General features: G+C 39.4%; 1 protein-coding gene across 1 annotated transcript in view; it reads right to left on the bottom strand.

The window, feature by feature from the left end:
* TTC39B (tetratricopeptide repeat domain 39B) overlaps positions 1 to 21,414 on the bottom strand; it is a gene marked incomplete at its 3' end in the record, with an annotated part of 65,551 nt that overhangs the window by 21,045 nt on the left and 23,092 nt on the right. The window contains exon 2 of the mRNA XM_017837920.1: positions 19,593 to 19,627. Within this exon, the coding sequence (XP_017693409.1) occupies positions 19,593 to 19,627 (35 nt within the window). The remainder of the gene's footprint in view (positions 1 to 19,592; positions 19,628 to 21,414) is intronic.

The raw sequence follows: 21,414 nt of genomic DNA, 5'->3' as shown, positions 1-21,414 counted from the left end.
CTGCATGAATAGGGATTGCAGAATTTAGTTTTTAAACTTCTAAAACCTTCTGTCAGCTCTTTACAACACAGAGAAAATAATCAGCCTTATCTCATGAACAAAATTTAATTGCCAGCAAATTGGTTTTGTTCAGCTACTGGTCTTATTAACCAAAGTCTCACCGGGCTACTGATATTGAAAATACTTGTAGTTATCAGTGGGAGCAAAGCAAAACTTCAAAGAATAAAGACCACGAAAACATGAAACTAGCAATAATAATTCAATTTTATGCTAATTGTATTAAGACGGAAATCTGATACAAACAAAAGGAGTGAAAATAAGGTCTTCTAAAAAATTCAGGGTATACAGAGAGGATGCTATTTTGATTATAAGTATCAAGAAAACCAGATGCATTACAATTAAAACAACACCTCCCAAGGCATAAATACTTCAGCAAACAAATGACCCTTAACATTTACAGAGGCTTCATCAGAAAAATCTTGTAGAGGCATTTGTTTCCATAAACTCAAATAAAAACCATCCTGTGTGTGAACTACAGTATCAACAGCTAGGGCAGAAAGAAACTACCATCCGTAGCACTCTACTTGAGCAACATATAAGCATGCGTCTGCTAGAGTATTTACTGCCAATTTAATGATAACAAAACAGCTTTGAAATGGATTGCTCTCAGTTGGTTCTTGTCTTCTGCAAAAAGATTGTCTTCTGCAAAAAGTCAAATAGTCCTCATACGTTGTCAAAATCTGATACTGTCGCTATTCAGAATGTTTCTGTACTTTCTGAAGTGGATCCTTCCCTCTGCAGCAATGAATCAGAAAACTCAGGATTGAACTCTTTATGTTTTACCTTGTCAAAAAGAGTAACTATCTTGTCATGAGCCTTAAACAGCAATGGCATGAACTCTTAATGACAAATAACAGCCAATCCTCACTAGAATATACTCTAGTTCCATTTTCTTGGCTAGAAGGCTCTGGATATTTTTGAACACTGCTCTACTTAAAGTGTACTGATCCTTTGGAATGTCCAAGAACAGCAGTCATTTTAAAGCTTTTTAGCTGATAGGGTCCGTCTTCTCCTCTTTCCATTATCCAGGGGACTACTGTGAGACACACTGTGGCATGAAGTTCTGTGCTGACATGTATTGCCTCGCATGCTTCGCCTAAAATAAACTCAAGCCTTCAACAGAAGCCTGTGAGGGCTGGAACCCACTGTCTTCCTGGAGGACTTTCTCCCAGTCAAGATCAAAAGACGTACTAAAACTGCAGTATCAAAGGTCACAGTTTACAGCTTACAGAGATATCACTAAATCTTCATATTCACATCTTGCATGGCTTTACATGCCAAAATGCACTTGATGTCCTCTTGGCTGGCTTTAATATATAGCAAAGATCCAAAACACTTGAAAAACTGTCACCACCACATCACCAATAATTTGTTAAACTCAAGTGATCCAGATCCTTTGTGTTACTTCAGCAAAGGACTTTGTCGCTGGCATCCTTCTTTTTGCTGTGTTTTAAATTTAAACTATGCATATTGGGCCTGGCTGAGCTGGAGTTTATTTCCCCATAGCAGTCCTCACAGTGCTGTGCTTTGCACTGGTAGCTCGAAGGGTATTGATAACACACTGGTGTTTTGGCTACTGCTGAGCACAGCATCAGTAGTGTAATATTCCTTCCCCAATCAAGGACAAGATTCTGGGAGGGGACACAAGCAGGCCAGCTGACCCAAACTAACCTAAGGGATATTCCACAGCACATGATGTCAATTCAGATATAAAAGCTAAGAAAAAGAGCAGGAAGTGAGGGGCATTCATTGCCTCCAATGGCTAAGGAACCATTACGCGTGCTGAAGCCCTGCTTCTCAGAGGCAGCTGGCCATAACTGCTGATGGGAAGTAGAGAATAAACTTAGGGGTTTTTGCTTCGCTTTTGTATCCGCAAGCTTTTGTTTTAATAAACTGCCTTGTTCCAACCCACAAGTTGTTTTCCGTCTTACTCTCTCTCCTGTACAGCTGGGGAGTGATAGAGTGCCTGGGTGGGCACCTGGCATCCAGCCTAGGTCAACCCACCACACTATGCCTCAAATTAGAAGTGTATTGCTAGAACAAGGATACTATCTTCCTTAATTCTGCAATATTTAAAAATTATTAAATTATTAAGAACAAGGCAATTTTTAATGAACAGGTTCTTCGCTGTTGATCCCTGACAGTCATCAAGTATTCAAACATTAGAAGTCCTGTAGTAGTCTTCTACTACTTCTGTCTCAGTGAAATGGAAACAGTTATCCTTTACTATGATAAAGACACCTCCTTTCTGCCTAACTCTATAAAATAACTATAAAAATCTTTTAAAAAATAGAGGGCTAGGCCTGGAGCCAACACGGCTGCAACCATGCAGCGCACATGGCAGGGAAAGCCATGTGTCTGGGCTATCAATAAGGTCCACCTGATGGCCTGCCCACACTGTGCCCTCTGGAGCCTCCAATTGGTGGTGGCACCCCTCACTTTGGCTGGGGGGGACAGTGAGTGGCAAAGATCCCGCCTAGGGGAAGTGGTCAAAGTCTATAAACAGACACCATGGTCTCCATCTGCCCTTGCCTTCTGCCCTCCTGATCTGTCAACATGTGACCTCCACAGTGTTAAATATGTCTTTCCCCTCTCTTTCTCTCTTTATTCTTTCTTCTCTTAATCTCTCTTCCTTTACTCCTGTGGGCAACTTAAACACCTATTTCCTATATTCACTTAAATTATGGTTTTTTCACTTAAGTTGTATGGAGTTTGTGTTTGCTGGGTGTAACAAAGGTTCCCTCACTACAGCAGTGCTTGCTAGTCTCAGTAATCCGTTGTAATGCTTTTGAGAAATTGCATGTTATTTCTGCAAAATCCTTTTTGCCAAAATGCCGACTTTCTCACCAAATTAAAAGAAATCTCTTAGAGAAAAATGTGTCATTTTTCTCTGGATGTGAACTCGAGGTATCAAAGAATCACAGACTTTGCAAGGATTCGTGTGGGTGAAATCTCTCAAAGTCTAAAATGAAAGTGTACAACCGGTAAAAGCATGGAACTTCTGGACCGGGGTGAAACAGTATCTTATCCCTCTCATCAATCACTTATATATGAGCCAACAGTAATACTTCACTTTTCTGCTTAGTGCTGTGCCAAAATTTAATTTGAATCATTTCATAAGGGACAATGTTATCTGCTATCACTTTTATCAATTATTTGCACAGAAACTAAGTTGCAACACAAATCATCAAACAAAAGCCTACTACTTTGTAGGAGTACTACCTACCTACCACAGAGCAGCAGGTTGCACTAGTCCTCATGGCAAATGTCCACCAAGAGCATTATGACAGGAAGTAAAGGTCAAAATAAAATAAGCTTATTGCCAAATTCTACTGAGATATTCGGTTAGGTCTATGTTTAATGCTCTGGATAGTTTAGTGAAGGATGGCTGAAGGTAGTACAATCCACAGACAGGACATGAACATACAGGAGATGTTCAAAAAGTAAAGAAAATAGCTTTCTAGTTGTGTGGAATTTTCTTCCTATTACAAGGGACTACTCTTAAACTTCACAAGTGGGAGACTCCTGTATGGTTTGGTTTTAAACAACTACAAGCAGAGATGCATGACCCTCAGGAACGATTTCTGTATAAAGTCTGAAACTTTCATGAAAGCAGAACATACATCATTCTGTGGGAGTGTTGACCTATGTAAGAAACTGCACACACACCTCAACCCCACACTATGCTAGTGCTGGCACATCTTTCAGTATCTTGATGGATAGGTACAGGATACACCCTCTGAAAAAGCCAAGTGTGTCAGGAAAGCCTCCATGAGTCTGGATTTTATTCCTATGCCTATATGCATGCTATGCACACCTTCCACCCGGAGAACAATTCAGAAATGCAGAATCAAAGTCAGTAACTTTTCTCACATTTGGACCCTTCTTGCTGCTAACACATTAAAGCATATTAAATCCTTGACATTAAAGGTATCTCAGTATTTTTAAATGGCCAGTCACATCCAGTTTATGAACAAAAAGGATTCTTAACATTTTTTGTTAGCTTAAAATGGTCAGGGAAAAATAAAAGATCACATGATCAATATTTTTTTCCTAATGCAAACAGAAAAGTTGTTGCAAACTTTTTTACCATTTCATCTAAAGCCCAGACTTCAACAACTCTTATAATCACACAACAGAAAAATCTTAAGCCATATGGCTAGGTGTTTGAAATTATTTCCAATTTATATAAATCACTTCCTATTCCAGGCTATTATTATCAATATAAAAAAATCTAAAACCTTCAGCCATCTGATCAGTATAGTAAATGATAACTTATTTTACCCATATAGTAAATCCACTAGTCATACCTCTGCAGCAAATTCTGCATTTATTATGTATACATCCCTTCTTATGAGAAGCATGAATTTTAGGTAAGTAAAATATTTATGGTAAAGATCGAAAAAAAAATTCATGCTGATGCAAGATAGACTGTTCCCTTGAAGGTGCAGTGTCTTCCCTATTTCAGAACTTCACTAACACATCCTGTAGTCTGTATCCTAAACATTCATTTAAAGAAACCCAATTGGCAGCAAAACTATCCAGTGCTGTGCTAACCAAATTTGCAAACAGGCAGAAATTACTTTAAAGCTTACTATATAGGATGCATTCAACATCAGGCAGATTAAAAAAAATCAGCAAGCAAACAAAAATAATTTAAAAACCCACAAACAAACAGAAAATGCACAACAGATAAACACACCCTAACAATGCTAATTTAGTTTAAATTACATTAGTTAACATTCTGGCAAAACCATCATGATAACACACTTATTTTCACTTATTCCTCCCTCAGGACTTCCTCTCACACTGTATTTAAGATCACATTCTATAACAGAGAGAGGAAAACAGCATTGCTTATACCTGAGCCCTTCCAGGGTACTAGCTTTCACCTGAATTTTTGAAGACACCTGTCACCCACAGGACTGGAAACAGCATAGGATGCAAACACCTCATGCTACAATTCAGTTCAGAGAGGTTGCACCTTCCTTCTCAATCCTACGTGGCTATGAGATAGCAGCATTTAGCCTGCTATTTGTAAATCTCTATCAGTGAATTCCTGTATTGTTGCCAGAATACCAAGGGATCTGCCTATACTATCCTTTGAATGATCAAGTCATCTCACCACTAGGGCATTTTCCCTTTCTTTAATAGTAATGGGGCTTTTGTTTAATTGTTTTGAGGGTTTTGTTTATTGTTGGGCTTGGTTTGGTTGTTTGGAATTTTTTAAATTAAATTATTTCCTCTTGCTTATCTTACAGCTGTGGCAGAAAAGCTGATGCAGAGCAAAAGGAAGAAACAATAGCTAGCTGATATTATACATTTGTATACATAAAGAGAAAGCATTGAAAACTATTTTTCAAAAGGTACAGCTGTAGATACAGAATTGGAGCTCTCAGAAAAACAGAGGCAGTGAGAAGGGAAGAGGTAATTGAGTGAGAAAAAAATGAGGCAGTTGCCCCTCTTGCAAATCAACCATTATTAAAATTATATGCATAAAGATGAGCTGAGAATGACTTCACAGTTTTAGCTCCACCTTAGCATTGTCAAAAAAGGTCAAACTGACAACTTTTCAAAGACTACTGGAATTTCACTAAGAGAGCATTTTAATTGATCAGTCGTTACACCTTACCAGGTATAATGTTACATGTAATATAACAACAACGCAAGGCAGACAGATGGCAGATAAAGTTCTGTTACTTACAGACCAGAAGTCTGGGGGCAGGGGGAGATGCTAGTATTTTAGGAAAAGTGTTTGCCCTCCCTTCTTTTTTTTTAGAGATGGAAGTTCCAGTTTCAGCTCTTCTAAACAAAACAGGTTTACCTAGAGGTGACAACTGTTTTCTTTCAGGAGCTATTACTGCTCACAGAAGCAGAAATATTTGTAATACTGTCTTTTGACTGAAATGCATTAAAGACCCTTAAACACACTGAAAACCTTATATACAAACAAAAATTGGTTCTTAAAAGTCTTATCTCATCTTAAACTTTAAATGTCAAGATCACCACCTGTCAGGACACCAATAATGTTTCTTCTCTTTACATTCTGCATATAAGTCTTATTTGTGGTCTCAGATTTTGAGTGCCAGAAACCAGCCTAGCATCCACAGTGCTGCTTCGTTGGAATCTAATAATTAAATACAAGAAAGTGATCAAGAGATTTATTTAGCTTCCAAACATTTCCATGACTGAGTGGTGATGAGATAAGGGAACTTTCCTAGTGGTCTGTCTTATTGAAAACACGGATTCTGCTTATCTATATATTTATTATCAATGCCATATTTGAACACCACAAGAAAATACTGATTGCTGTATCCTCACATATTATTACTACTCTGCAGATGCTACAAAGCAACTGAATAAGCACAAACAAAGAAAATCTTGGCAAAGTTGATCACTGATCATCTGTCTGACCCTCGGGTGCCAGAGGAAATAGCGCCAAGACTAAGCTTATCTTGCTGGCTGACCATCACCCATGATTGCCAAGAGTCCACTAAAAAAAACCAACAAAAAACCCCAAAAACCCCCACAGGATATGTTTTTAGCCACTTTACTGTCTTATTTTTATTTTTAAATAAAAGAGACATGAACATTCCCAAATGTTTCAGTTTTGGATTGATCATTAATCAGATTCAGTAAGCTAACAATCAATTTATTGCAAGTTGGGTGATTTTATTGTCTGAAGGGAAAAGAAACACTGGCAGCTTTATCTGACACCAAGTTCTTAAGTTCAACAGTGAATTGCACTTCATGTGAACAGAAAGGGAGACTCAAATTTTCCATAAGGACTCAGCAATATTGTGAGACATGACAACTACTTGGGTTACTATTTACCCACCTGAATATACACATACACTTCATCTGATCACTAAAGTGATTATAAAATAATCCTATTCAAGCATATCAAGCTACTCCAGCATTAATTTGACACAGCACTGCAAAAATATATGAAAGCCTAAAAACTGTCAGCAAAACAATCAGATCACAGGTATTTAGAATTGATCCCAGTTTGACAGAGTGGGTAGAAAAAAAAAATCAAAGAATTATCAGTGTTGATTTGCAGGTAGGAGAAAAATCTGCTTTACACTATTCTGTTCAACACTAATGGAAATACACAGTAGCATAAAAGATTATCAGATTTATTAATAGAACTCAGTGGTTCGACAGTATTTTTAGATGTAAGTTTTAACACAAGATCTTTGCAGGTAAACTGCGAACTTACTATGTTTAAATATTCCTTATCAGACCAATAGTTTATATCAAATAATCCAGCTGAGATCAATACGTGCAATACTGGGTACAAAAATGATCACCTGAATATGGCAGAGAGGAATACTGCCAAAGCTTAATATACAGCATGTAGATACAGAAAAATAGATGTTCACCATAAAAACAAAAATATAACTTAGATCTGTTCAACATTTTCCCTGGAGAGGAGGTCTAAATAAGACATGCTGACAAGAAAATAGATTGAGAAAGATCCTCTTTGAAGAGCTAGCATGTACAAATAATAATGAAAGCTTACTGGCAGTTTTACATGAATAGAATAAAAATTTCACTTATGCTCCCATGGAAAAAAAGAAAAAATAAATCATGCTGCAAGTAGGACACCAGATCAGGCCAGATGTTTATGGGACTAACACTGCGTCACACAAATACTGGCTCAGATCCAAAGAGACAATTAGGACAGTGTGATCCTAGCAAGACGCTCTTTCTAAACTTCAAACTAATTTACAGGAATTTATTACATAGTGACTGTACAGCCCATTCTGGAGATATTCTGAAATTACTAAAGTCTCTAAAAGGACACTGCGTTATACTTAACATTTAGTACTTATAAAGCACAGCACTGTGTTCTATGAAATAAATGTGTAAGTAAAATATTATATAATCTCAAATGGTTAAATCAGCACAGCTACCAAGAGCACAGGACAGTCTATAAATAGAGAAAATAACTCTAAGTCTGATACTGTCTTTAAATTACCACATTTTAAAGAATAGCACCCCAAAATACACACCTTGCGGTGTTCTACAACATACAGCATCTGAGCTGATTAAGCACTGACATCAGCAGAGAAGCTTCTGCTCTCTAAAAGCATTGTTCACCACTGGAAAGGGCGGAAGAGAAACAATTACTTCATAATCCTATTGTGATTGGTTTTCCTTTATCTTCAAGGAAATCCATCTGAAAAGGAAATGTTGTAGTTTGACATACCTGCCAAAGTAAATTTTCACAGATAAAATCCCATAAATCTTACTACCACATTTATGATTTTAGGGATTATTAGGCAGAGGTAATATACTTACAGGATTACTTCAGTTAACTTCAGGTAGGTAAATACAGTCTCTGTGCAAAAATAAGTGCTGCTTCTCTCACTCTGTCTTTTTCCACCATGCACACAGAGAGAAAAAAAAAAAAAAACGAAGAAAAGCAATAAAGAGAAAACTGATTGCTTTATTTCTCAATATCCATGAGGTTTCTTTAATGAATTATCAAGCAAAAACAATAAAAGTTCACATGCTAGCAGATGGGAACACAGGCGCTCTCCACAGCCGAATTCAAAAGAAATGTCAGTGAGTGGCAGCAGCTACAGTCAATGCTGGAAGCTGATGCCTCTGCGGGAAGAGGATGCTGGGAGATTCTCCCAATCTGTGCTGCAGCCTAATTCTAATCCATCACTCCTAACTGCAAGAAGAAAATGGAGACTTGAACACAAAGTGATTTATATTTGAAGACAAAAACGGAGTTACCTTAGTTCTTCCTGAATATTAAAAAAAAACCCACAGTAAAAGTCACACAGAAAAGGAAAAGTATACTAATGAAACTGCAGTAAAACTAGAACAAATATATGAGAGTTGGTAGCCAGCAGCACTTCAAAAAATAACCAGCTCATGTTTGATTTTCATCATTTGGCAGTACTCAAACATATCAACATTTTTTTTAATTAACCCTTTGACATTTTTTCCCAAGAAACCCAAATTTTTAGCTAGAGTTCCACGACCAAAACAAATCACCAGTACAGAGAGGCAGCTAATAAACAGCTCTCTTCACAAATATCAGCAGCAAAAATGAAAAAGTAGGACTGAGATGCAAAACAGCTACAACAGAGATAGTTTCATCCCCTTGGTCTGATCTCTCTAGACAAGGTATTTTGAAAGCTCAGCACATGGGAGCTAAGCAGCAGAAAATTAAACTATGTCCTCCACCTTCAAACAGTATCCTTTAAAGCTGTTCCACCTGGAGTAACAATACCTATTTCTAGCTATATTTACAGTTATGAACTGAGATTTACTCACAAAAATGTCTAAAAGAAATCCTTTAAAGCACAATGCAGGAAACAACAGGTTTGCATTTACTTATTTCAGATGTGTGCTAAGTAGTAGTAGTAATAATACTTCAACCTATTTAAACAACTTTTGAAAAAACATTCTTGTAAAATACTGGGAAAGGGTTGCATAGTATTTCCTAAAACACCTAAGGAAACCTATGATCAAGTAAAAAAGGTTTTGTAAACCTTGTAAACCTTTCAAAGAGATGAGATGGGCAGCTGGAATTTATGGACAGCAGCACCTTGAAAATCAGGACATTTCTACCTTCTCCATAAAACTGTGCCCAGTACTGTTGAAGACCAAGGAGTTCAGAGATATCCAAGTTCTCCACCATGTGATTTGGAAGCAGTGCTTATGTGTATTATCAGTTAATATTAGGGGCAGTGAAAGTCAAAGTGCCAGAATTTCTGTCATCTTGATGGTACATGAAAGGCAGAGGAGTCTAAATCAAGGTTGACCAGTCACATAAAAATCGACCCACTTCCCCTCCAAAACATACAGTGTTCTGTTCTTAACACAGCATAAGTTGCAGACAGTCCACACTTGATGGCTCAGAAAGTACCTTCCAGAAAAAGCTGAGTGAGTCAGGAGCACATTTCCACAAAACTGAAAAAAGCAAGCTTTCTGTCTGCAAATATCAACCAATGCCCAGATTTTCCCTGGATTGTCTTAAAAAAAAAAAAATGAACCAGTACCCACTCAAGACACCTTCCAACCTGATTGTTTCCCCAAATGCTCTGAGACAGCTTTTAATCATTGTGGGGGAGAAGGGAAGGCAGGGGGGACATGACACAACCAAATCAACAAAACATCACATTAGTAAAGACCAAAGAAGTTTTGTTTGCTTAATAGTTTAAAATAAAGAATGAGGTAAATCTGGTTTTCAGTAATTTTTTCCTAAAAACAATCCTACTTCTCAACATGTGAACAAGTCATAGCCAGCAATTTATTGTTTTTCTTCATCAATGAATTAAAGCTCATCTTTCCATTTTCTTATTTAAAGCATATTATGTGAGTTTAATGCCGTGTTGTTAATTTATTTGTAATGAAAGAGCAAGCCACAGGGCAGCAAAACAAATATTTAGACTCAATTAAGACACATTTCTTTTGGTGAACACGGGATAACAGAAGAAACAGGTTGTGGTATCTTTCTCTGCACCAGCCTTTGAGTAAAGGTTCGCAAGAGTAGCAGGGCGTAGAAGGGATGCAGAGTTTTGGGCAGTTCTCTGTTAAATGTCCCTGAGTTGGTTTGTTTGGCTTTCATTTTTTCCTCTACCTCCTCTCCTGTTTTTTTTTCCCTTCTTGCTTTCTATGAGCTATGGACACAGATGGAATTGCACATTTCAAAGTCAACAGAAGATACCAATACAAAAACTAACACAATGTCGCCTGAAGTCTTCTACTCAAATACAAACACAGAGAAATCTTAAACCACAGGCAAAAGGTGTGGTTGCAACAAAACCAGAAGTGTTAGGAATGACATAATTACTGTCCAATTAAAATCCTTTAAACTTAAAAAGTTTTATAATCCTAGAACTGTGTGGGGTAGAAAAAGATTAGGGAAATAAGGATACTGTATCGCTACTGCAGTTCCAAATCTTGAGATGGACAATACTGAGTAGCTACTGTGTCATATTTTTTTATTTATGTAGCTACGAAAATATTATCTGCTAGATACAAAAATTACCTTTACTGGACATTTTTTCCATTGACCTTGAAAGTCAAATATGAGAAAATAAAATCTGATCATTTAAATTGTCACTGCTGCTTCTCACCATCTTAAGACAATTTCAGAATCTGAGTTTAAATTTAAGAAGACAAGAAGTGTTCCTATAAGTTTCTGGCTCCCTGAACTGGGGTTGCAGTTGGCCAAAAATCTGGGAGTAATAAAAAGAGTTTTTTCAAATATATTAATGTCAATAGGCAGTATAGAAATATCACTGGCCCGTTACAGGATGAGAATGGTCACCTTACAAACAGGGATAGAGACAAGGTAGAGGTGTTCAATGATTTCTTTGCCTTGCTTTTCAACATGGATGATGGACCAAGGGGATCTCAGTGTCCTGAGCTGGAGGACCATGACTGCGGGAACAATCAACTCCCAGTTGACCCTGAAATTGTGTAGCACCTGCTGTTCCAGCTGGATCCCTAGAAATCTGTGGGGCCTGATGGGATTCATCCAAGAATCCTTGAAGAGCTAACTGGTGTCATCACAAAACCTCTCTTCATGATTTTTGAGCCATCTTGCGAATCCGGAGAGGTCCCAGTTGATTGGAAGCTGGTGAACATTGTCCTGATTTTCAGGAACAGTAAGGAGGAGGACCCCAGAAACTATAACTAAGTTATGGAGAAGATTATTCTGTGAGGTATTGAAAAGTACCTGAAAGACAACACTGCTGCTGGTCAGAGCCACCACAGCTTCACAAGGGAAAGTCCTGCTTATCAAACCTGATTTCCTTTTATGACAAGGTAACCCACCTAGTAGGTCAAGGGAAGCCAGTTGATGTAATCTTTTTAGATTTTATAAAAGCTTTCTGTCCTGTCTCTCACAGGATCCTTCTGGATCTAGCACACAGCTGGATAAGCACATCATGCAGCAGGTGAGCAATTGGCTCTCAGGCCCGAGCACATTATAGTGAATGGGGTGACATCAGACTGGTGACTTGTCACTAGTGGGGTTCCACAGGGCTCCATCCTGGGCCCTGTGCTCTTCAACATCTTCATAAATGACTTGGACACAGGACTGGAGGGTACATTAAGCAAGTTTGAAGATGACACAAAACAGGGAGGAGCTCTTGATTCTCTCAGAGGCAGGGAGGCCCTGCAGAGAGACCTTGACAAATTAGAGGACTGGGCAATCACCAACCAGATGAAGTTCAACAAGGAAAGTGCCAGATTCTGCACTTGGGATGGGGCAACCCCAGATGTAGGGACAAACTGGGGAATGAGATGCTGGAAGGCAGTGTCATGGAAAGGGACCTGGTCAATGGTAAATTGAATATGAGTCATTAGTGCCCTGGCAGCCAGGAGGGCCAACTGTATTGTGAGACACTTGATTATTATATTAATTATTGTCTCTGACCAATTCAAGTTGTGGGGGGAAGGGGAAAATTGAATTTCACAAAGGTGAAGTGGTGACCTGCTCCACGCCCCAGCCCCTTGGAGCCTCCTTGGGCAGCACGGGAGCAGCCATCAGCCAATGGCACATCACGAGCAGTGTCCCATACCATATCCTAGAGCCCCAGCCCAAGCCCATATGGGATGGCACACTGGATATCTCACCAGCAGGGGGATGGCTACAGGGGGCCAGAGGAGATAAAACCAGCACCACGAGGGCATCGTGTGTTCATGACTCTACCATCTGAACACATTATAATTCTCTCTTTTTCTCTCTCTTTCTTTACTTCTTCTTCTAATCTCCTTTCTTGAGATTTGGGTAACTTAAAGCTGGATGGGCTGGATTTTGCTAAATTGGGTTAGTGTGTGCTAAGCCAATGCTTTTCACAGAATCACAGAATCAACTAAGTTGGAAAACACCTCTGAAATCATCAAGTCCGACCTTTGACCCAACATCACATCAACTAGACCATGGCACAAAGTGCCACATCCAGTATTTCCTTAGACACCTCCAGGGATGGTGACTCCACCACCTCCTTGGGCAGCCCATTACAATGTCCAATCACTCCTTCTGTGAAGAACTTTTTCCTAATGTCCAACCTAAACCTCCCCTGGTGCAGCTTAAGACTGTGTCCTCTTGTCCTATTGCTGGTTGCCTGGGAGAAGAGACCAACCCCCACCCAGCTGTCAGGGAGTTGTAGAGAGTGAGAACATCTCCCCTGAACCTCCTCTTCTCCAGGCTAAGCAACTCCAGCTCCCTCAGCTGCTCCTCACAGGACTTGTGCTCCAGACTCTTCACCAGCCTCACTGCTCTTCTTTAGACACACTCCAGCACCTCAATGTCCTTCCTAATCTAAAGGGGCTCAGAAGTGGACACAGCCCTCGAGGTGCAACCTAACAAGTGTCAAGGACAAGAGAAGAATCACTTCCCTGCTGGCCACACTATTTCTGACACAAGCCACAATGCCAGTGGACTTCTTGGCCACCTTGGCACACTGCTGACTCATGTTCAGCTGCTGTCAGTCAGTACTCCCAGGTCCCTCTCTGCCTGGCTGCTGTGCAGCCACTCTTTCCCCATCCTGTAGTGCTGGGGTGTGGCCAAAGTGCAGGACCTAGCACTTGGCCTTGTTGAATCTCATACTGTTGTATTTGGCCCATCTCTCCAGCCTGTCCAGGTCCCTCTGCAGTGCCCTCCTCCCCTCCAGCAGATCAACACTACCCTCCAGCTTGGTGTCATCTGCAAACTTGCTAAGGGTACACGATCCCCCCATCCAGATCATCAATAAAGATACTAAACAGAACTAGGCCCAACACTGATCCCTGAGGGACACTGTGAAATGCTTTATATTGCTTGAATATTGCTCTTTAAGCTTTTGCCAAGTTCCCTTATTATCTAAACGTTGCCAGTAAAAGTGTGTTATTTGACCTCCTGATAAACGTGTGCAGTGTGTTCTCCTCTGTGCTCTCTCAAGTTATTAAAGAACTGAGGGGCCTTTTAATAAATTTGGCCGGCAAATTTTTGGAGCCTTGTATATTTTTTAAAGTAAAACCCCTTCAATGAGCTCATAGCTTGAACCTGGGGTCTTACACATGTCTTGAGGGAGCATCACGCAAAGCATTGCCAGCTGGTCAAGGGAGGGGATTGTCTTGCTCTGCTCTACACTGGAGTGGCCTCAGCTGGAATATTGTGTGCAGTTTTGGGCACTGTAATATAGGAAAGTTATTAAGCTCTTAGAGAGTGTCCAAAGGAGGGCAACGAAGATGGTGAAGGGCCTTAAGGGGAAGCTGTATGAGGAGCAGCTGAGGTCACTTGGTCTGTTGACCCTGGAGAAGAGGAGACTGAGGGGAGACCTCATTGCAGTCACAACTTCCTTGTGAGGGGAAGAGGAAGGGCAGGCACTGATCTCTTCTCTGTGGTGACCAGTGACAGGACCCAGGCCTGAAGCTGTGTCAGAGAGGTTTAGGTTGGATATTAGGAAAAGATTCTTCACCCAGAGGGTGCTTGGGCACTGGAACCCAGGGAAGTGGTCACAGCATCAAGCCTGACAGAGTTCGTGAAGCATTTGGGTGATACTCTCAAGCACATGCTGTGACTCTTGATGATGGTCCTGTGCACGGCTAAGGATTGGACTCCATGCTCCTTTTGGTCCCTTCCAACTCAGCAGATTCTGTGATTCTGTGTAAACTTGAATTTAGAGCATTTCCTCAGCTATTCAATTTCATTCAGTAGCAAAATACTCACATGTGCAGGTGTAACTGGAATCTTAACTACACTTCTGAGATGATAAGGATAACCTGCTCTAACTTCCTTAAACACTTCTGTCCCTTAATCTGTCACCCCAGTAATACCACACAGAGCTGCTTTGGTAGGATCAAGGATTAACGGTATCCAGCTTTGGGTAGGCAAAGAAAATGCAAAAGAGAATCAATGAAGCATTTCTCTTTTTGCTTAAATCGATAAAGACAGAAAATCCTGAGTATTATTACTGATTAAAAATCATCTGTCTGCTTTTCTACAGAATGTTAGCTTCTACTTTTTCAGCATTTCATGTTTTAAATGTGTTTAAATGAGATCTCACTATCTTTCCCCTAATGCTGTAACTGAGGGTCTGGTGTCAGAAATCTTTATATAAATAGGACAACATGAAGACTGCCTCTGCATATGAACTGCTTGCAACAGTCAGGCAGACTACTGTGTTTCTTCCCAAAGACAACTACAAAGCATCTTCTATAAATATACCCGTGCAGCTACCATAATAGAGTTACACTAAATGCTGCTATTCATTTGCATAAGCCTCTGATATTTGGGTAGTAAATAAAATCACCAGCTTGTCTTTACCTCAAAGACTGCAAGGCAACGTAAGGAAGATTGCACAGAAAAGCACAACAACTTGATGGCTACTTATTCCTGTCACATACAGATGACATTTTAAGGAACAGTAAGTAAAACAAGATGGGAAGAAATCCCAATAGAATTAACATTTCATACAAGTTCAAAACAAATCGAGAACTTCAGAGGATAAAATACATACAGAAATCAAACAGCAGTGGCAAGGTCAGTACATACATAATACAGTGATGGTTAAAAACTGTTGGGAACTCAAACCACTTTTAATCTACTTGGAAAACCAAAGACAAGATAATTTACAAAATTATACTCTGGCAACAGAAAACAGGAATATCTGCATTCTACAAAGAGATTTTCTGAATAATTCAGGGAAAAATTAAAGTAGCATTTTTTCAATATGTTTCTGCATAGAAACTGAGAATTATCTTGTTCAGTAAGACTGAAATTACAGTTCATAGTTTTTCCACAGTAAGATTCAGGTACTGATGAGGCATTTTTAGCAAGAATTAAATAGAAGAATAAATCACAAATAAATCTGTTCCATCCATATATGTTTTTGAACCTGTAGATGCTTCATAGGCATTAGGTAACCTTGTGAAACACATGTGCCCAAAACTGAAAAATAAGCAGACACTCCAGTGGAAACATGGTGAAATATCTGGTAAAAAGCAGTTTACCAACTTCTTGGCAGGGGCTTGAATTTCCACAACAGAAAGAACAGTTTGACTCCAGTTCCTCTGTTTCTTTTACAACAGAATACACCAATCTGAAACTATTTCTGAGTTAATGCAACCATGTAATGGTGAATTTACTTTCACATATATCCCACCTATTCTCTTTGGAAGGTTGAAGATACTGTATTAAGCCAATATTATCAAGCCAATACTTAGAAAACTGAAAACTTAGTTACTCTCATTGGCAGAGAAGATATGAAATTAAATGCTAGTGTTTGCTTTTTGTAAAATGGCAAACTGACCTACTGCAATAGCCTTTCTTTGGCTTTAGCACCAGTGAACAAAAAAAATTCATGTATAGTAAAGAACTCTATTTAAAGGTTCCTTCACATTTCTACAAAACAAATATTTTGGGGTCATTACAAAACCTGCTTTGAAGTTTACCAGAAGAACATCACAAAGGAATCCAGACAGAAAAATCACTCACTGCCCTTTTAACAGTTAATCTGCACAACCCAGTATCTATAGGTAAGCAATATTTAAGGAATAAAGCCAGTGAGAGCCAACTTAGATTAGTAAAATCATTTGCTAGCATTTATTGATGCAAAGTACAGAACAGTATTATTCCCCATATATTTTACATGAAGAATTGCAGAGTGGTTTATGAAATACAGACCTATGAAGATCTGGTTGTCACACATTCTTTCCCAATTCTCTAAACTAACAAGATGATCTGACAGAATTTGAACCAGAACTGGTCTTATAAGCAAACATCAGTCTTTGTAGACACAAGTCCCTATAAAAAAGATCCATTTTAGTTATATTCAATTAGGTATAACAAACTGCAATAAACCACTCAAACCAATGCAAGGCATATCATCACAGAGCTGTAACAATGCCACTTTCCTATCCAAAATAAAAGAGACTGAAACATCGACATACAGAAAAATGTTGAAGTGAATGTTATCAACAGCAAAATCAAAAAATTAGATACAGCTTCCTAGAAGGGTAAACCTCTGGCCATTCATTGTTTCAAAGTAGTCATGTTCCCAAATTTTTACTACTGTATTCTTAATAGAAAAAACTACCATTAATTCTAGATAGAGAAAGGTCAAGAATAACCAGTCGGGCATTAGATTTAGGAGAGGCTTCCCCCAGCATCATTTGAGAACTACAATCAAAGTGTTTCAAGGAAGATAAGATTGAAGACTTCCACGAAACATCCCAAGTTTTTTTTCAGTTCCTTAGGCCTATTTTTTTAAACAGCTGTACCTTCTAAAGAATTTGAGGGAGTCTAATCTATTGAAGAATCCTGTATATGAAATATACACATTCACTATGTTCAACTAGTGACACTAAGTAATAACACAATTTCTGTCCCATTAATATTCTCTTCATCATCCTGCACTGATTCTTCTAAATAATGGTTATTACAGATGGAACCAAGACCAGCCAGAATAAACTAACATCAGCCTAACTTCTATACCACTATAAAAAGTGTCTCTGTATGAGAGCTATGAACACAGGAGACACACTCAGGAAGAAGAAAGCAAAGCTCTGCATGCCAATAATAAACAACCATGCCCAGCTCAGAAATCAATAAAAACAATATAACAACTATGTCATAGAAAGAAGGAGTGTTGGATAAATATTCTCACAAAATAAGTATTTGAAAGTCACCCTCTCCCAAGGGAAACAAGGGCCAGAGAGAGAAGTTACCTGATCATACAGCAACAGCTAGGCAGTTAAAGGAAGTAAAAGCAATTATTAACATGAAGAGTTCTCAACATGAACATATCAGACTCTGATTTCCTTTTGAGTGTCAGGAAACAATTTAACTTTTCTCAGTGTTACACAGAGCGCAGACCTTACTACTAGTCACAGTTTGAAATTGGCCCCCCCTGAGAGGCGGGGGGGGGCTCAGAGGTGACTGGTGTCAGGGCAGTGTTCCCTGGAGAGCCAATCACTGTCCATGTTGTTCGCTTCTGCTCAAAATCATATATCACAGCACCGGAAGCTGTTGGCAGTCTTGGTTGTTTTGCTGTTGGTGTCTGCTGCGTGTAGGTGGAGAAGGCCAGGGGGTGGCTGAGCTCCTTCTCTCTCCCTCTCCGGGGAGGGAGGAGGGGAACCCTGCAGCCCCTCTAACTCTGCCTAGGCCAGAGTTAGAGACAGCATTGGAATGAGTGCATGTTTGTGAGGGATGCGACTCACAAACAACTGGTAAGTGGGAGAGAGAGAGAGAGAGAGGCAGGCACTGCAGCCAGGTCCTCTTCTTCTTCCCCTCCACTTTTGCAGCCAAGCTGCAGAGGAGGGCTGTTTTTCCCTCTCGCTGTTCAGTGAGAGTGGATGCGAGGCTCAGCACTGGAGCAGAGCCAAGTGGACGGGCCAGAGGAGGCTCGATTGCTAGGGAGAAAAATCCCAGGCAAGAATTGGAGACGGACCCCCGATAGAGAGGGGCCCGGAGAATGTCTTTGCAGTGATTTAAACGGAGGACAACCGAAAGCCCGAAGGAGGAATCAACATTCCAGGACGCAGATGCTTGATAAGCTAAACTACACTGCAGTAGTTTATGACAGTAGTATGACACCAAGAGGGAGAAATCACACAGCAGCAGAAGAGCAAGGACTCAAAGCTATCTTCTTGGACTTCATGAGGAGGAGAGACTGCAACAAACAACTGGAGCTTGGACTGACAGAAATGTAAATATATATATAGTTGCTTTTACTTTGTACAGTATATTTATTTGTGTAAATAAACATATATACTTTCCCTTCCCCTATAGAAGCCTCTGGCCTGAAAGTTTCTCTCCGGTGTTAGGACAAATTGTGGGAAGGGGTTGCGGGAAAGCCTGGGAATTGGATTTTTGGATTTCTAATGTGGCTTAAACTGCCACACTACTCCAGGTAAGATACAAACAGAAGGTCTGGCAAATCTGTAGAATATAATTTGCCAGGACCATGGAAGTTTTAGCAATTAAGTCCAAAGCTACTGCTGAGTTTTAGAAATCCAAGGATACCACTCGAAGTCCCCTTCTCATGTGCTCCATGGCACAAAAATGCAGAAAAATCCTAGAGAAAAACTAAAACCATTTACGAACAGCATCATGTCTTTTCATCACACTGTAAGTAAGGTGTTGCTTCAGCATGAAATTTAATGCCACAGAAGTGACTGTATCTCACTTCATTAGGGAAAAACATCTGTGCAGCAGTACATCATGAGGTATGGTAATTTCCATTTGAAAATCTTCCTTGGATGGTCTTGCACAATGTGTGATCCACAGCTCTTCCATCATGTTAAGCAACTAATTCTTCAATATGCAAAAATGTCTGGAGCTATCAGTATGTAACCAGAGTTACTAAATTTCCTATTTTTAATTCTATACAATTTTAACATTTGTTGACAAATACTTCAACCTAACTACACTTCTGTTTCCCGACTCTTGGGGACCTTAACTGTTCTGAAAAATGTGAATGTAGTCAGTGCATATAAAATGATATTTCCCTGGAATGGTGTGCTTGCAGTATTCCATATGTATAAACAGTTTTAACAAAAATTCTACTTACACGGGGATGTTTTCAAAAGCATCTTCAAAATTTTCCTGCAGAAGAAAAAAAGAAAAGTTCAATCTAATGTGTGCATGTTTTCTAACACAGCAGAAAGTTAACAGTACCAGACAGCACTTAATTCTGTAACATACAGTAATAATCAGAGTATTCACAATCTACTGACTGTTAAGCTGTCAGTGCACATCATTACACAAATAGATTTCCTGTGGGCCTACTATGTCAGACTAGCATCAGTTAAATTAAGCAAAAGACATTTTCCTTTTCAGATTCTGAAACTTCCACCATATACATCACAGAACGCAATACAAATGTATGCCTCAGGAGTTTGTGCAGCACATCTGTTGTATTCAGGATGCACTAGCTGAACAGTATATCTACACATGAAAGAAAAAGTGTTCTATGCATGTAACTGATAAGCAAGTTCACCAGAGTATATATACTAGGTCCAGGATGCATTACAGCTAGTGTGCATATACAGCCAGCTCACACATTAATGGCAGTTATGTGAACAGCTTGGTCCAGACATTTAGAAGACGTTTCTTTCCACCTAGATTCAAAGCTCTTTCAACCTAAGTTCAAATTTCAAATTAAAATAAAGGAAGATATACAAATGTAAAAATGAGCAGAATGGCTCAGCTTGCAGGTCACCCATTTCTGTATCCAGTTTCCAAATTTGATCTGTAGAAGTCTGTAGCAAAGACAAATGGGCAAACAGTCCTCCTTCACACACCCCTCTCCACTGCACACTTTTGGAGACTCTGAGAACTCCAGAGACACAGTTTGGCATCTGGTGATTCAGTAGGTCTCTGTTCCAAGTACCAGTCTAGTTTCCTCAATCCCATGTAGACTCCCTTTAATTCATGACTTCATAACATTAGTAAGGAATTTCACAAGTCTGCCAATCATTTTGTGCAAAATAATTGCACAAAATTATTTCTCCTTGAACCTGGTTCCTAATGCCTTTGCTTAAAAATCCCTAGAATTGTATATTCAAAAGCAGTGAAAAATCAATTCATACTTGCTCTTTCCTTGACACTTATAATTTTGAAGGCCTTTGTAATATCATTCAACTCATCTCTTTTCCAAGTCAAAGACTTCTACCTTACTCAGTCACTCTTCAAATAGAAAATATTTCCTACTTATAACTGTGTTTTCCACTTTTTCTGTAAGAAAAACTGGAAGCATGATGGAACAGATTTTTAACATATCCCAGGAAGACACCTAGAAGAGACTGACCCCCACCTCACTACAATCTCTTTTCAGTTATTTGTTGAGAGCCAGAAGGTCTCTCCGGAGCCTTCTTTTCTCCAGGCTAAGCAATGCCAGCTCCCTCAGTCCTCCTCACAGGATTTGTGCTTCAGACCCTTCACCAGTCTTATTGCCCTTCTTTGGACACACTCCAGCACCTCAATGTCTTTCTTGGAATGAGGGGCCTCTGCTAGAACACAGTGTTTCAGGTGTGGCCTCACCAGTGCCAAGTAAAGGGAGAACTTGGCAGCAGCCAATGAAATGATCCTCCTGATCTAAGAAGAACTGAACTGAGTTTCAAAAAGCTGAACAAAACCAAAAGGAACACCCTGAACAGAAACCCTTACCCCTGATACTGAGACGTCACCAGTGTTTTAATAAAGTCCTTCTCTGAAGACTGGTTGCCTCCTCTAGTCACTTGTAGACAAGAGGAGAAATTTAGCAAAATAAACAAATAAAAAACACTTATGGGTTTTTGAGCACACTTCCATTTCTCCTAGGATAACAAACTTGACAAGCAAAAGTCAAGGTACTTTTAACCGTCAGGTACTTAATAAAGAACAGTAACAAG

Source organism: Lepidothrix coronata, unplaced genomic scaffold, assembly GCF_001604755.1.
Source record: "Lepidothrix coronata isolate B3197 unplaced genomic scaffold, Lepidothrix_coronata-1.0 Scaffold317, whole genome shotgun sequence".
NCBI classification, from domain to species: domain Eukaryota; kingdom Metazoa; phylum Chordata; class Aves; order Passeriformes; family Pipridae; genus Lepidothrix; species Lepidothrix coronata.
This window is presented reverse-complemented; position numbering and strand designations above follow the sequence as displayed.